Source organism: Notolepis coatsorum (genome assembly GCF_963971535.1).
Source record: "Notolepis coatsorum genome assembly, chromosome: 1".
Classification (NCBI taxonomy): Eukaryota; Metazoa; Chordata; class Actinopteri; order Aulopiformes; family Paralepididae; genus Notolepis; species Notolepis coatsorum.
Window position 1 is genome coordinate 286,280,009 of NC_140165.1, and position 18,226 is coordinate 286,298,234.

General features: G+C 43.1%; 1 protein-coding gene across 2 annotated transcripts in view; it reads right to left on the reverse strand.

Annotated features, from left to right (window-relative positions):
- Positions 1-17,414, reverse strand: part of aplp2 (amyloid beta (A4) precursor-like protein 2) — a 111,428-nt gene extending 94,014 nt beyond the window's left edge. The window contains exon 1 of one of the 2 annotated variants that reach the window (XM_084323059.1): positions 17,097-17,414. In XM_084323059.1, coding sequence (XP_084179185.1) covers positions 17,097-17,168 — 72 coding nt within the window. In that variant the 5' untranslated portion in view covers positions 17,169-17,414. The remainder of the gene's footprint in view (positions 1-17,096) is intronic. The other variant, XM_084323058.1, reaches the window with a different exon arrangement.
- Positions 17,415-18,226: the final 812 nt, after the last annotated feature.

Consider the following 18,226-nt stretch of genomic DNA (forward strand, 5'->3'; position numbering starts at 1 on the left):
ACACACACACACACACACACACACACACACACACACACACACACACACACACACACACACACACACACACACACACACACACACACACACACACACACACACATCCCCTTTGTTTTACTGTGTCCTACCTGTTTTTATTACTTTCATTGCTTTACTATGTTTTTAATCTTATATCTTGCATCACATTATTTTGTTTTTATCAACCTGCTTGTGAAGCACTTTGGTGCCAGCTGCCGCTGCCTGGAAATGTGCTATATAAATAAAATTGACTTGACTTGACACACACACACACACACACACACACACACACACACACACACACACACACACACACACACACACACAAAACACAGCAGGAACTGAACAAAAAGGAAGACAAATCAAACATCTTTCATACGGTTCTCAAATCGCCACCACGAGCGCATACCGCAAGTAAACACATGTAGTACAGCTATGATCATCCTCAAGACATGTTCTGAATGATGCATGCTGCTGTATAAACCAATTCATGAAGCATAAAGGAGAATATGGGAGCTTTCTGTATGAGAATGTGCGGCGCACACGCGTCTAGAGACAAATACACAGCCTCCCACACATACACACACACACACAGAAGAAGGAAACAGAGTGATAAACAAATCAACACATGGCTAAGAGCCACATCAATAGAGATTTGGAAAACTAGATCTGACTTGAAGATTCTTGTTTGACAAGAGAGACAGAATTCCGTTGAGGATGGGATAACTTGAAACGCAAGAAGAAGAAATAAACAGCCCTTGAGTAATTTATTTTACTGGAGCAGTTGAGCATGCAAAACAATAGAGGTGCAGGGATTCACAAAAAAATTATTCACTGCATGTCTAGATTTGATTGATTGCCGTTTTGAGTTACTTTTCCCATTTGACTGTGGTAGTGGTTAGTTTAGGTCTCAAAGAAGAAAATGACAATATATATATATACTTTTACAATAAAAACTCTTTAACTCTTTCACGGCCAACAATGTTTTATACGTTATTGGGCGCCAACCGTTAACTCTTTAGACGCCACCGACTTGAGCATCATTTGTTCGTACCACGCCACACTCTAAAAGATAGGAATAAGTGTCTGTGTTTGCAGGGCTATATACATATTCTATATTATAGCTATACAATACTATGGCGCATTTGACATCAACTACCTATCGTCCAATATGTGAAAAAGAATAAATGTTTTCATCAATAAGTTCCAGTGTTATACCGTGGTGAATATAAGTATAGTTTTAGAGTGATCCTGTCTAATCCCAGAAAATGACGATATACAGCAAAACGTGAATTTCACTAAAAGCATTGCCGTTTCTCACCTGGACACACTACTATTTCCAAATCAAATGTATATAATAGGTATTATGTTTCATCATGAATGCATGAAAGGGGGGGGGGGGGGTAGTTTTTTGATGCTTTGATCGTCACCAACGGCATACGTTGTGGAGTAACGTTACACACACACGTTGCGATCAAGGTGAAATCATGGTTGGATCAAAGCAGGATACAATTTAGCCCTTACCTTCACTAGGAGGTACCCCAAAAAGAATATTCCAATTATCTGATCGCGAGTCCAAGTATTGGTGTCCGTCGTGTCACCAACATAATCCACCACAACAGATGCATCGGGGGCATTTGACGCTGCCATTCGGGATACCCGCTCACCTCGCCTGACAAAGAACTGTGCGCCCGGAGACATTTGATCATTGCACAGGCCAAGATATAAGGTTTCAAACGATACTGCCTCCTGGGAGGATGCGGCCGGTATTGCACTTTGGTGATCTCAGGATGATTCCCCATGTTAACCCTGAGTCCGTGTGCCTGTAATGAATAGAAATATCGAATAAAAGAAATAGCGATGAAAACCCGACTATACTCAGGTTTTCGGGGGTCCTGGCGCTCAACGCATGGTGAGATAACCCGACTATCCTTGGGTCTGGCGCTGATTGAGTTAAGGGCCAAAAAACGTATATATTATATATATAGGTTTTTGGATCGTTTTTCTTTTTTTTTTCGATTTTAATATTCTATTCAATGTCACGGACCAGTATGTTGCCGTTAAAAGGCATACTGGGACCCAGAGGGTACAGTACCGGCCAGATCCTGCTAGTAGGCAGTATCGAGAGTTCCTATCGAGAGTTCCTGTTCCAGGGTTTACCCCCCCCCCCCCCTTTCATGCATTCATGATGAAACATAATACCTATTATATACATTTGATTTGGAAATAGTAGCGAGTCCAGGGAATGATTTTAGTAGAATTCACGTTGCGGTTGCGCCCTATAACCAGTCAGGAATTAGCCTGGATCATTCCGAAATTATACTTATATTCACCACGGCATAACGTGTGAACGTATTCATGAACAAATTTATTCTTTTTTGCATCTTGGACAGAAGATAGTTATAGTGACCATAGTATTGTATCCATAGTATATATATATATTATATATAGTATCCATAATATAGAATATAGATATAGCTCTACAAACAATGTGACACACTCCTATCTTTAAAGCGTGGCCTAGCTAGACCAGGATGAGGAATATCCTCTGCCCTGAATGAGTTAATGCCCAGCACACAGTTCAACAGGCTCTTTAATATGCAGCATACAGTTCAACTGGCTCTTTAACCCTTTCACTGCCGCACTACCAAAAACAGTTAACCCTTTCACTGCAACAATGCACCGAAGGTTAACCCTTTCATTGCCACACAACAGGTTAACCTTCTGTCGTGTGGCAGTGCAACGGTTAATACCCAGCACACAGTTCAACAGGCTCTTTAGTGCCCAGCACACAGTTCAACTGGCTCTTTAACACTTTGAGTGCCACTCACGAGATTTCTCATTTTTTTTTTTTTTTGCGATCTGAAAAATTATTGCATCACCCGAGCCTACCCGAGTATAGCCGAGGGGCGCCGGCGATCACTGTGGAAAAAAACGCCCCCTGTCGTCTCCCAGATGACATAAGTGATTTTGGAATGGACTCAATGAAAATGAATGGGGAAAAAAATCCGGTACTCCACATTTTCCAGTTCACTGATCCAGCCGGGGTTACCAGAGTTCATTCTGGAGCCTCAGAGCCCCGCGGATCATGGAGTTCTACTGTATCGCGTTGGATCCATACACGTATCGATTTTTTTCGAATGGTGATCAGGAATTGGAATATACCAGTTGGATACCATCTGATGTCAGGTAAGGACTCTATGTTATCAGTGGTAGGATAATCAGAGTAAGTTTGATGAAGTTATAAGCTGTTTTGTGAAATGTCTTCTTTCGGTTTCACTGTAAAAGTCCGTGAGGAAATCAACGGAGCGATTATCAGTGCGCGGCCGTAATGTGCTTGCGTGCACGTATAATATTGATCATCTAGCGTTTATTTGAAAACGATTCATAAAAAGGCAGACGAATATCAACGTTGTGGAATATTCCACTAAAAGACGATTTTCATAGAATGCTCCAGAATGAGCTGTTTTTTATATCAAAACGGGGGCTTTTCTAACTGCTCTGAAACGGAAACGACGCGATAAAAAAACAATCTGCCTTCACAGCACTGACTGGAAAATAGTCTTTGATAATGCGATGGGCAGATTAGACACATAGCCATAATTTAAAACATAGATTAGGCGATATTAACGTTAACATTGGCGCCGATGGTGGCATTCAAGCGGTAAAACGGAAAACCAGGCGTGGCGCTCAAAGTGTTAATGCCCAGCACAGTTCAACTGGCTCTTTAATGCCCAGCACAGTTCAACTGGCTCTTTAATGCCCAGCACAGTTCAACTGGCTCTTTAATGCCCAGCACAGTTCAACTGGCTCTTTAATGCCCAGCACAGTTCAACTGGCTCTTTAGTGCCCAGCACACAGTTCAACTGGCTCTTTAATGCCCAGCACACAGTTCAACTGGCTCTTTAATGCCCAGCACACAGTTCAACTGGCTCTTTAATGCCCAGCACACAGTTCAACTGGCTCTTTAATGCCCAGCACAGTTCAACTGGCTCTTTAATGCCCAGCACACAGTTCAACAGGCTCTTTAATGCCCAGCACACAGTTCAACAGGCTCTTTAATGCCCAGCACACAGTTCAACTGGCTCTTTAATGCCCAGCACACAGTTCAACTGGCTCTTTAGCGCCCAGCACACAGTTCAACAGGCTCTTTAGTGCCAAGCACACAGTTCAACTGGCTCTTTAATGCCCAGCACACAGTTCAACTGGCTCTTTAATGCCCAGCACACAGTTCAACTGGCTCTTTAATGCGCAGCATACAGTTCAACTGGCTCTTTAATGCGCAGCTACAGTTCAACTGGCTCTTTAATACCAAGCACACAGTTCAACTGGCTCTTTAATATGCAGCACACAGTTCAACTGGCTCTTTAATGCGCAGCATACAGTTCAACTGGCTCTTTAATATGCAGCACACAGTTCAACTGGCTCTTTAATGCGCAGCTACAGTTCAACCAGCTCTTTAATGCGCAGCTACAGTTCAACTGGCTCTTTAATATGCAGCACACAGTTCAACAAGCTCTTTAATATGCAGCATACAGTTCAACTGGCTCTTTAATACGCAGCATACAGTTCAACTGGCTCTTTAATACCCAGCATGCAGTTCAACTGCTCTTTAATATGCAGCATACAGTTCAACTGGCTCTTTAATACGCAGCATACAGTTCAACTGGCTCTTTAATACCCAGCATGCAGTTCAACTGCTCTTTTGATTTCCTGCTTCAATTCTCTTTTAGTTTGGTGCAGCAGATAAATCATTGTACAGGACTCACTGCAGATGATTTACTGATCCTACAAAACCGATGCAGGCCTAGACCTGGCAAATGCAACAGAGAGCATTATAGGCCTAAAGACAAAACAGTTTCAAGTTTCAAATTTATTAGTTACATCCCTGTCTTTTTATAGTAGAGGAGTGACATTCTTGTTTCTTGGCTCCTTTGCCTAGCAGAAACATCAACACAGTAGTACAGACAATAAGAACAGTGTAAACAATAAAGACAATTTAAAACAGATGGGTAGAGTCCCCCCCCCCTCCCATACTGACAAGACAAGTGGACAAACGGGGGACAGACAAACAGACAGACCATAGAACTGTTGTTGACAGAGCGGCCATTTCCATTCAAATTTAAATTCTTGAACAGTCATTTGACTGGCGCGCCTTAAAATGGCCTCCGTAGGATGGTGTCATGGAAATAGGTTTGGTGAAACACTCAAAATAGGTAGAATGGTGTCATGGAAATAGGTGAATGTTTGGAGGAACATTCCAGCTGTGGTTGTGTTAAACACTCGCTGAGTCTTGTACACTGTGTCCAGACACATGGTCATTGCCATGGAGACATTAAAAAACGCTACTATCTACAACAATAGTAATAAAGGTCCCAGTCCGTCCATAGGCTAGCGGTACACACTCGCAGAGATAGAACAGTAGGATAGAACCCCTGGATAGAACAGCAGATGTTTTATTCATAGGTAAAACCCAGGCAGGAGAAGTGAGTCATAGAGCCACTGTAGGCAACCACATACAGACAGGGGGGGGCATATACAGACAGGGGGGGGGCATATCCACAGACTTGAGTAGGCTGGGAGGTGACAGGGTTTACTAAAACCCACAGAATTTTAGGGCATTCTTATTCTCAAATAAAAGACATGAAATAAAAACCACAATAAACTCTGAAATTACAAGAGGCTTGTTGAGAAAAGAGATCAGAGGGAATGCTTTTGTTTACCGATCCAAGGGGGGGGCACATATTCATCCTCAGCACCATCTCTCTGGAGAGAAAGAGAAACTGCTCTAGTAAGACACTACGGCACCGCGGCGCGTTGTTTGCACTTCGGGCTACACATTCCTGAGCACCTTGATATATCAGCTGAACAAAAGGAATTCACGTGCGACCAAGCCTGCTGACTGTTAGAAATGGGACTCGGTGTGTGTGTGTGTGTGTGTGGGGCTCTCTGCCATGACCGCCAGCTACCGCGGTACACAATACATTGAGCGGGGCTTGCTAGGTTAATTTGGAGTCTGCTGGAGCTACACAGTTCCTGATTGTTCCCACATTATGGCAGGGACTCGCACTCGTTGTGCAACCTGAGCTGACGTGCCGTCAAGAGTCGAGTGCGTCGACTTCAAACTCGCTCACTCCGTCCGACTCCTCGCCGCTCAGAACCTCTCACTGAGAAGAAAATGACTAAATATGTGATGAGATGAGCTCTAAAGAGGATTCAGCCACACAAACACATACGCACCCCAGTGTGGTGGGCACACACACGCACACACACTCTCCGAGTCATCGAGTGGAGGCAGCTCGGCGTGCTTGGGATAATTAGAGCGCGCCCAGCGCCCAGGAGACAAAGCCTTGCATCGTGAGAAGGAGGCGCGCCTGACGAGGCCTCTCTGTTTAAATCCCAAGGATGAGCGCAGAGCGTGGCGGGCGATGGCACCGCTCCAGGAGACATGCACGGGCTTGGGGAGGAACAAGCGGCAGAAGGGGAGAGCGAGAGAACGGTAGGAGAAGAAAGGGAAACAACGTGATGATGAGTGTACTAGTGTAGGGAAGGTACCGTAGAGGAAATGAAAAGAATGAGAGGGGCTTTAGATGTAATCGTTCAGAACCGTCCTACAGTTAGTCATCTAAGACACCAGAACCTCCATATAGTTGGTCATCTTCTAGAAGACACCAGAACCTCCATATAGTTGGTCATCTAGAAGACACCAGAACCTCCATATAGTTGGTCATCTTCTAGAAGACACCAGAACATCCATAGTTGGTCTTCTAGATTCAGAAGACACCAGAACCTCCATATAGTTGGTCGTCATCTTCTAGAAGACACCAGAACCTCCATATAGTTGGTCATCTTCTAGAAGACACCAGAACCTCCATATAGTTGGTCATCTTCTAGAAGACACCAGAACCTCCATATAGTTGGTCATCTTCTAGAAGACACCAGAACCTCCATATAGTTGGTCATCTTCTAGAAGACACCAGAACCTCCATATAGTTGGTCATCTTCTAGAAGACACCAGAACCTCCATATAGTTGGTCATCTACACAGCGATGCTGCTGTTCAGTGTGCAGCACTGACTCTTTGACACACAGGTGACTCACTCACTGTGCTCTGGTGCGAGAGTTTGAAGCCTGTTTGCTTTTGAAGGGTGTGGAAATAATGAGTGAGTGAGTGAGGAAATAATGAGTGAGTGAGTGAGTGAGTGTCATGTGTGTGTGTATCAACAATGTGTGTGTGTGCGTGTGTGTGTGTGTGTGTGTGTGTGTGTGTGTGTGTGTGTGTGTGTGTGTGTGTGTGTGTGTGTGTGTGTGTGTGTGTGTGTGTGTCAGGAAGGGCGTGGAAGGCCATTAGGATTATTAGTACCTTTCCCTCTGCAGAATGTACGAGTGTTTCTTGGCATTAAGAGGATTGGCAGGGGATACAAGACTGGTCAAAACAACTGAAAGCTTTGTTTCGTTTTCTTTCGCACTAATCTACTATTCAAAGGCTGATTGTCTGTTGATGGAGGACATGCTGTTGCTTTGAAATCGATTGACATGACAGAATGTACAGTGTCAATGACACCACATAATGCCAAGGAAAACTCTCCTTATACAGTAGCTTAGAAAGGAGAGAGAAAAAACAATGCATTGGAAAGCTTTAACTTGTGGGTACATGCCATTTTAGGGTGAATACTTTGTCTGGGCATTAAAGAACCCCCCAACTATCTGCATAAACCATTGGAAAAAATAGGGGGGGGGGTGGAAATGAAGGTCCCCTCAGAAGTATAGGCCCACCCACCCAGTATACACCCTATTCCTAGAATAAGACCAGGATGGGCCAGTGACTCAAGTGTGGTCATAAAACTGTTATAAAATGGCCCTATAGGCTACTACTGGGAGATAAATCACACTGTCTTTCCTCCGTTAGAATGCTGGGGCCATGTCCTATCCTCGTCTTATAGACCTCCACTAGCATGCTCAACGTGAAGCACCTTCAGCGTCCAATACCTCGGAAATAAAAACACTGGTGCACTGAAAGCTTTCTGGATCCCTGACAAAAAGGTATGATGGTAGTTCGATGGTAGTTTCAGGTTTTACCATGGTACCAGCCAAAGTATATAATTGTCAATGGTATGGTAGTGTTTTGGACCTCGATACCAATACCAGTATACCAGACCACAATACTTGAAAACTGAAACAATATACTGATTCAATACTCTGTATACCTAATAGATAGGGTTATTATAATTGTGTATTGTGTAAGGGGGCAGGTAACCATAAGATTTATTCTTCTTCCTGCTCCCTTTGCCCATGGTAGAACTCTATTTATGATTTTGTATGAAAACTGTATGATTGTATTGCTTCCATGTGGCAAATAAAAATTCTGAATCTGAATCTGTATTTTTCATTCATTTCATTAGTCATTATTTTTGTTTTCAATTCAGTTTAGTTTGTATTGTTTAAAATTTGTTTTAGTTTAGTTTTTATTAGTTTCGGTATTCGTTTTTTGTTTATTATACCTATATTTGTCAGGGGCGAGATATGTAATATATGCAATCCTACACAGTACTGCTGCACCATGTCCAACTGTATACAGTAGACTGCTGCACCATGTCCAACTGTATACAGTAGACTGCTGCACCATGTCCAAAGGTATACAGTAGACTGCTGCACCATGTCCAAAGGTATACAGTACTGCTGCACCATGTCCAAAGGTATACAGTAGACTGCTGCACCATGTCCAAAGGTATACAGTACTGCTGCACCATGTCCAAAGGTATACAGTACTGCTGCACCATGTCCAAAGGTATACAGTACTGCTGCACCATGCCCAAAGGTATACAGTACTGCTGCACCATGTCCAAAGGTATACAGTACTGCTGCACCATGCCCAACGGTATACAGTAGACTGCTGCACCATGTCCAAAGGTATACAGTACTGCTGCACCATGTCCAAAGGTATACAGTACTGCTGCACCATGTCCAAAGGTATACAGTACTGCTGCACCATGCCCAAAGGTATACAGTAGACTGCTGCACCATGTCCAACGGTATACAGTACTGCTGCACCATGCCCAAAGGTATACAGTACTGCTGCACCATGTCCAAAGGTATACAGTACTGCTGCACCATGTCCAAAGGTATACAGTACTGCTGCACCATGCCCAACGGTATACAGTAGACTGCTGCACCATGTCCAACGGTATACAGTACTGCTGCACCATGCCCAAAGGTATACAGTACTGCTGCACCATGTCCAAAGGTATACAGTACTGCTGCACCATGTCCAAAGGTATACAGTACTGCTGCACCATGCCCAAAGGTATACAGTACTGCTGCACCATGTCCAAAGGTATACAGTACTGCTGCACCATGTCCAAAGGTATACAGTACTGCTGCACCATGTCCAAAGGTATACAGTACTGCTGCACCATGTCCAAAGGTATACAGTACTGCTGCACCATGTCCAAAGGTATGCAGTACTGCTGCACCATGCCCAAAGGTATACAGTAGACTGCTGCACCATGTCCAACGGTATACAGTACTGCTGCACCATGCCCAAAGGTATACAGTAGACTGCTGCACCATGTCCAACGGTATACAGTACTGCTGCACCATGCCCAAAGGTATACAGTACTGCTGCACCATGTCCAAAGGTATACAGAAGCCACTGAAAGGTGACTATCAAACACAAGTGACACAGATTGTTGTCTGCGAGTATCAGGCAGGAATCCACTCTGACATGGGTTCCTGACGGCCGTCAGCCACCCTGGGTCTACCGGCCATTCAGCAGCACACAAAAGATCCTCAATATAGAATTATTCAGCCCTGCCATGGAGGCCTCCATAGAAAGACCAGACAATCACTGCCAACTGGGGCCTTTCATTCACATGCATTGTGTACTACTATCAGCACATAGCCAGAGCAAACAGACAGACAGACACACACAGACACACACACACACACACACACAACTAAGGATAAATACAGCACATAGACAGTGACACACACTACCACGCAGACAGACAACCACATTCACACCACCCCAACACACACACACACACACACACACACACACACACACACACACACACACACACACACACACACACACACACACACACACACACACACACACACACACACACACACACACACACACACACACACACACACACACACACACACACACACACACACACACACACACACACACACACACACACACACACATTTAAGATAAGGATAAAAGTGCTGCTGCAAGAGTAGGACTCTGCAATACATTTCCCATTCATCGTCCACCTGTGTCGTATTGTGTATTTCTTTCTATATATCGTGAATTGTGGTACACAATGTTGTAGCCTCGATTAATGCAAAAAAGCGAATATCAAGCAAGACTTCTCAAAAAAGGATTACTAAAAATATTTGAGAATGTCAATTAAAAACACCTGCTTCATCACTATTCCCATTCAGCCCCATGTGATGAACACTGACCGCAACCACAGAGCAGTAACTGCAGCGCAGTGGTCATTTCTTTCTAAGGGCTACGCAGAGCAGAGGTGCGTTTACACTATAACAAGACTCTGGAGCGCCTATTCTCCTTCAGAGACCATTATTCTGACGGAACTGGCTTGTCCGTTCTTCTATAAACCTTTTCAGTGGAATTCAGTTGCTAGGGAAACAGCTTGGGCCCAAGCGCATTTCCTGTCAGCTATATATATTTGCAAACACGGGCAACAAGGAAACTATAAAAGAAGGAAGGGTTGGCAGCTAAGTGGCGCAGTGGGCAAGGCGCTCGCCACTAGTGCAGGAGATGCTGGGTTCGAGCCCAGCTCTCTGCATTGCTACCAGCTTGGCTGGTCGTTCATACTAACACAATTGGCAGTGTTAGGGGTGGGAAGCTGGTGGGTGGGGATCGGACGTTGTGGACAGCGACTCCTACAGGTCGGTTGGTGCGCCTGCGCAGCAGAATCAGGAAGCAATGGGGGCGGCGTGACCCTCCCACGCAGACCCTCGCCGCTGAGAGATCGCGCTGTGCAGGTGAAAAGATGCGACGGCTGCCTCCTCGTGTACCGGAGGGGACACGTGATGCAAGGCTTCGTCCACATTGCAGCCGGCCAGTGGGAGGCATGGTCTAGCGACGTTCGAGACAGGGGAGGGAAGAATTGGATAATACGAAATTGGGATGGGAGAAAAATAGAAAAAGGGAGAAAAAGTAGATAAAAAAAAGGGGGGGGGGGGGGAGGAAGGGTCATTATGTCACTGTGTAGCGCGTGAACGCACCTTGGTGACGACAAGTGTGCAAACTTTCAGTTCAGCCGACATTGAGTTGAATGGGATCAGCCGTCTCCTCGTTTATGACCCGTAATTTAAACAGGTTATTACCTCGGATGTCAGAATCACCTGCAATTTGTTGCATTGTTAACTATCTAATGTTTATTGGTTGATGTATATTTCCTCAGGTAGCTTGTATATTTAGAATTGTAATACATGCTTCAATAGAACTGGCACCAAGCAGAGCATAGAATGCTGCTATTCTATTGTCTTGTGGTGTCTTATGTATTATTGTATTGTGTTTTGTTTGTTGTAAGAAAAATAAATGCTGATATTCTGACGTGATGACCTTCCTTCTTTTATAGTTTCCTTGACTGCAATCGGAAATAAAGTTGGTGCCCATTCACAATGTTTATGTTGTCACGTTTGAAAAGGTCTCTAGGCGTATTACTGCTCTGATTGATTAATACATTTGCAAATAAATACAAACAAATTAGGGCTGGGCGATTTCATTTTACAAAAAGGTATGTTTGGTGAAAGTTAGATTTGCTATTTATTAATCCCAATAGGGAAATTCATTCTTGTTTGATGATCAAGAGGCACCTTTTATTTGTTTTAAGTGAAGTTTGGTGAAAAAGCAAGTTATTGCACTATTAATCCCAATAGGGACATTCATCTTTGTTTGATCAAGAGTAACCTATATATATTTTTTTTTAAGTGAAGATTGGTGAAAGTTAGGTTTGCTATTTATTAATCCCAATAGGGAAATTCATTCTTGTTTGATGATCAAGGGGCACCTTTTATTTGTTTTAAGTGAAGATTGGTGAAAGTTAGGTTTGCACTTCAATCCCAATAGGGAAATTCATCTTGGTTTGATAATTTTTGTGTCAAATAAAAACAACACTTATTTTAATGATTTCCTTGGCGTTTCTAGTTTTTAAGAGAAAAAAATCGATAGAAATCGTAAATCGGATGTGGTGTGAAAAAATCTGAGATTTTATTTTTAGGCCATATCGCCCAGCCCTAAAACAAATATATACCAGTAAGTCCAAGGTCACTGCGCCGACTCAACAATGACAACTATGTATGTATTGTTCACATATTTTCAACAGTGAAATCATGGTCAAGGAAAGTCATATAGCAATTTAAATTAAGACTATTAACCTTTTCCAAGTCTCTCAAAACTAGTTGAAAGGCGATGCCATGAAGGTTGTGAGAAGTGACACGAGATGATGTTGATACACCATCATCACTACAGGCTCCCTGGAAGGAGATTCACTTCATGACGAGCACAACATCAGCTGTTGTGTTCCAGAATATGCTACATACCGTTTCCCCCACAATCTTGTCATTTCACACTGTGTCATAATAGCTGTAAGCCGCTTGTGAAATTCTGCAGAGAATGGGTTGTACTGAATGCAAGGAGTATTCCAGCAATTCTTCCTCCCGTCGAGCCGTTGTGAGCCAAGCGGCCAAATGTCTCACTGTGATGCAACTGAACAATTACGCGGATGTCTGTACCCCGTTTCTACATAGGCTCCAGATGTACAGATTCTCTTTGTGAGAGAAGAGAAAATGAAACGTAATCCCTCACCAGACACGCGTTCAGATGAAAAAGAGAATAGGAACTGAAACGTATAAGCGGGGAAATGGAAGAGTGGAGGGACTGGTGGGAAACCACCAGGGTAAACCGGGTATCTCTCCAAATGTGGATCCAAATGTGGATCAAAGCGAGCAAACACAGCTGAAGAAACAATCTAGAATAGATCACAATCTAGAACTATCACACAGGTATCTGACAAAAACAAAAGCGTTTACACAGCTGAAGTGGTGTGCTAATCCCAGAGGGGTTAGAGAAGGAAGGGGGGGGGGGGCACGACAACACTCCAATAAGGCCTTAATATTGCTGTAGGCTAAAAGGAAGAGCAATGGACTGGGGATGAAGGCATAGGGTAGGGCTGGGAGGAGGTGTGCAAAATATGAAGGTATATCGTTATGTCAAATGTGTGGATCTTATACCGTCATCCATGAATGATACATATTGTAATAAAATATATATATTTTGAAAAGGCGCCCTATTGTGAAAATGGCCTTTTCCTATGTTTTGCATTGTGAACTACAGAATGAGAGGTTGTCCCAACACTGAGAAATTGTGGAATATGTGCATTGTGCAGTTCAGCTAGTTCGTAGTTAATAACGTACATGTATGTGCTTGTGAAAAGATCTTGGATGGCAGCTCGCTCGTAATTCTTCCCTTTTTACCTAAAGTTTTACCTAAAATATGTTTTTGACAAAATTTTAACGGTCGTCAACATCTTTAAGTATGAGTCATTTGAGTCGTTTCTGAATAATATTTTATCTGCAATGTCTAGTCAGACAGTTGGAGCTGAATTTCCTTAGACGGTACAAGCTTGTGCACCACTGCTAGATGTATGATAATAATCGTATTTGTACGATAAATGCGGCTTGCTCGTTAAGGCACAGAAACAGCCCATTGAGAACAGGAGTGGTGGGTGTAGAGGCTGCTAGAGTGCATCAATTGAGCATATTATTAACTTGTTGAAAAGGACTCAAATGTGTTCCCTTTAAGTTAATGAAAAAAGAATGTCTACCCATAACTACCCATATCACCCAGCGCTAGTATAGGGGCTTCCTATTTCTTCCAGAGAATGAATTAGGGACCTGTTTTAATCTTAAGAGCCACTCGTGTGGGTCCCAACCCACACGTTGAAGAACACTGGTTCTTCAACAATAGGGGACCATCCATTAATGCCTCCAACAGGCAGGCCCATTAGCTGGAGGGTGGGGTGGGGGGTGGGTGGGGGCTGGTTGGTGGATCACACAAAGGTGCAGGTCTCGGTCTGAAGAGCTCTCCCCAAGCTGATCATAAATTCAGCTCAAGCCAGGTTCAGGGGGGAGCGTGTGCAGTCAGCATGTGTCAGCAGCACAGCAATATCCACCCCTCACCTGCCTCTGCCTCACTCTCTCTCTCTCTCTCTCTCTCTCTCTCCGTTTCTCCACCACACACATAAACAAGACTGTAGTAGTCTCGCTCCACACACCACAAGAGGAAGGAGGACAGAGTCAAAGTCTTTACCGGAGACTTTGGTTAATCTCCAAGTCCCTTCTGTCTATTTGGCTTAGCCAGCGAGCAGCACTAGAGATCATAACATCACACCCCACTGTATTCCTTGCTGCTGTAATATTTAACATACATGGAGTGATATGTTGGCTTTAGTCTGTCTATTGTACATGATCCTTAGGAACTTCTACTCATGTACAATAGAGAGCATCCTGACCGGCAACATCACCTCCTGGTTTGGGAATAGCACTGCACAAGACCGTAGCAGACTACAAAGAGTGACACGTTCAGCCGAACGCACAATTGGAGGGGGGCTTCCCACCCTCCAGAACATTTACAACAAGCGGTGCAAGGGGAAGGCTAAGAGAATTATTAAGGACTCGAGCCACCCGAACAACTGCCTCTTTGAACTGCTGCGGTCAGGCAAGCGATACCGGAGTCTTAAGGCGAGCACAGAAAGACTCAGAAGAAGCTTCTATCCCCAGGCCATCAGGCTGCTAAACGAACAATAAACACTATGCAACAACCATCAAATGCACACAGCACACACACGCACACACTCACTCAAACAAACAACACACTGCAGCACCCACTCTCCACACTTTAGATCACACAAACACACTTTACACTTTATATTTATTGATAAAGGATTTGCACTACAACTCGTACACCTACTGTGAATTGTACCTAAATTGCACCTCGTCCCATTCCTGCCTTGCACTATATAGTATTGTATATTAGTACACTGCACTGTATTGTATATTGTATGGTAACTACGTCTATTCTGCATCGAACATTGTACATATGTCTAAACTGAACACTGTGACCTCATTTTTCTACTTCTAATTTTACTATGTTATTTTATTTCATACTTATCTTGTCTTGCACAGTCTCTGGAGCGTAACAGTAAGAAGCATTTTGTATAAAAGTATTCTGTACTTCTGTATGACAACTATTAAAGAAACTTGAAACTTGAAACTTGTATGTCATGCGGTCCCTGTGCACTGTAGGCTAACATGAGGTCCTACTGGCCTTGTACCTTGTGTCAGTATGGACTGTGAAACTGTGAAAGTGGTTATGTCTCTACCATATCATTAAGATAGATTCCTGTGTTACATTTATTGGAAATGGCACATACTGGTTCTGATCCTGCACATTCCTCCGTCTGATCTGGGTGACTGACCGGGATAATTCATTGATTAAAGTTCATTAATCAACTGGGGACAGAAAAGTCTGTATCGATTTGATCGATTGCTGTACTTTTGTTCACTTAAAGGGCTGATTGAATACACGATCATTCAATATGGGGATCGATCTTTTAACAAAGGTGCAGTGATATCGATTTTTGGTTTTGGGGACATACTAGTCATTATTTCCCACTAAATGCCAGACAATTTGCCTCAAAATGGACCAAGGTTTTGACACAAAAACGCAGGAGAAAACATTCCCTGATAACCCCCCCTGCTACAGAGCGGTGCCAGGAGACGTCTTGTTGAGGTGTTTTGTCACGCAGGCTGAACTAACAGCACCAGCACTTGTGTTTGCTCACCCAAGGGCTGCTGGCGTGTTTGCTCAGAAAATGGGTGCATTGTTACACTGTGAACCAGTGTCTGACATCACAGGCAGCAATGTCTAAGAACAATAACTGATAAGCCAACGGGAAACTGGGACATCAGGTGTCCTGTGTGTGTGTGTGTGTGTGTGTGTGTGTGTGTGCGTGCGTGCGTGCATGCGTGCGTGTGTGTGTGTCTGTGTGTGCCATTGAGACCTAAATTACAGGGTCATTTGGATCTATACAAACTGCAGCATGCCAAATTTGCTTAGTATACATGCTAAGAAGAATGTGGACATCAAACTAATGAAATCAACTAATTAAAAGTGGGAGCATCTAGATATTAGAAATGAGCACAAAAAAAACGATTATAATTCACTATGGTATTCTTTAACCGATAGGCTGTTACTCTGGGTAGGGGAGGCCCATTATATGGACTGGAGTTACTATAAAGTGAATGAGCAGAGACCAGTCTGTTTACAAATGGCAAAGCTTTGCCAGATTTGCAATAAAGGCTAACCATTCCCCTTTAATAATGATCAAAGTAAATTATAAATACAACCGATATGGTGAGGACTGAGGAGGCATGTGTGATATATTGTAGGCTACAGTCCCACTCCACACTGTGTCCCCAAAGGCCTGACAACGGGCCAGTTGTCTTTCATTTGATCTCTGCAGCAACCCTGCTATAATTCCTGCAATGTTATAGCCCTTCCGGACCCCACATTGTACAATACACTTCATCACACTAACTGTATCGATGCTCAAGTCGTTGTGAAGGATAAATTGAACACAGGATTGGCTGGTAAATGTAATAGCCTTCATGGAAAAGCCCTAAATACAACTCAGGTGTAATAAATTAGGCTATATAAAAGCATAAACCATGAGCCACAAACCTGAAATCAATTACTTACTTGGGAATCCTGACAAAAATAGCTGTAACAATGTATTAGGCGGCTACTGGCCTGTCACAGAATATGAAATAAAATGTAATATTATTTAGAAAGTCAGCATAGCTCGCCTACCGACAACACAAGAGACAAATTGTCCGAAAAGATTTGCCTTGGTTTGAGGCGAACGTACGCTCATATGTTGACACAGGTCAGGCCAGGCGAATAAACTAGTAGTAGCCTAATATCACAGGATGAAATGGAAAAATATATATATAAGTAAAGCATACGTAACATACCTCAATGTAGCCGGCCAACGTTGGAACTACAATGCCCAGAATAAGGACAGATATCGCTGGGACTGAACCCATCTTCCCAGATCTCCGGTTATGCTACTGTAAATGTATCCTGTGTCGCCTATATTGGAAAGGTGAAGTCCAGAAATAAAAAATAATAATACAAAATAAAAAACCAAGTCCTGTAGATCTAATTATCTATTCCAATGAGCGGGACTGATCCTGCTCCGCTTGTCTTCCCCGAGATCGACAGTGAATGTTGTTGCGCTCGCAAGCAAGGAGAGCGTGTCTTCTGTCCAAATGTGAACTAGCTGTGGCGCGTCTGGTCTGTTACAGTCTAGTCCTCGCAGATTTTCCCTGTTTCATAAAAAGGAACATATTGCGCCATCAGGCGACCAGTTTGGTTCGTAGTATAGAAACTTCACTTGCACCGTCCGTAGCGGATATGAAGTCATAGGCTATAATAGTAAGCCTTCCAGTCAGGATTCCAGCTTGGTTACCAAAGCCCCCCCCCCCAGCCCCCTTTCACCAAAGCCCAATTTTCTATTTGAATTGCAATGCTAAGATACATGATCTGTTATTCTAACATACGTGTGTATAGTAGTCATAGTTTGAATTGAAAAACGTTATTTTACTTGAGCAAAATGTCAATAAAATACAGAATTACTAAAATACTTCAACTGAGACTACTACTTTACTACTACTGTACTACATCCTTACCTCATCTTTGCATCTTTGTATTTAAAAAAAAGTGTGCATTTTGTACTTAATTGTTTTCACTTTTTTGTATGTTAGTTTGTACTTTAGTTGTATATTGTATAATTTGTATAGTTTGGTATTTATTACTTTTTCTTTTTTTTTACTGCACAATCTCAGGGGGCTCATACAGAACCAAGCATTTCACTGTAATGTACATGTACCATAATGGGTGACAAATAAAACTAAACTTGAAAACCTTGTATATTACAGAAACACCTCACAGGAAGAAAAAAATATATAGATTTGAAAAACATCAACTGATTGTCAATTGCTGTTGCCTTTAACATGTCTTATTTACATAAAAACAAAGGACTGGTTTTCCCAATTCTTTATTAGTTTGTCCAACCCTTTTTGGACACATTCCATATCCTGTC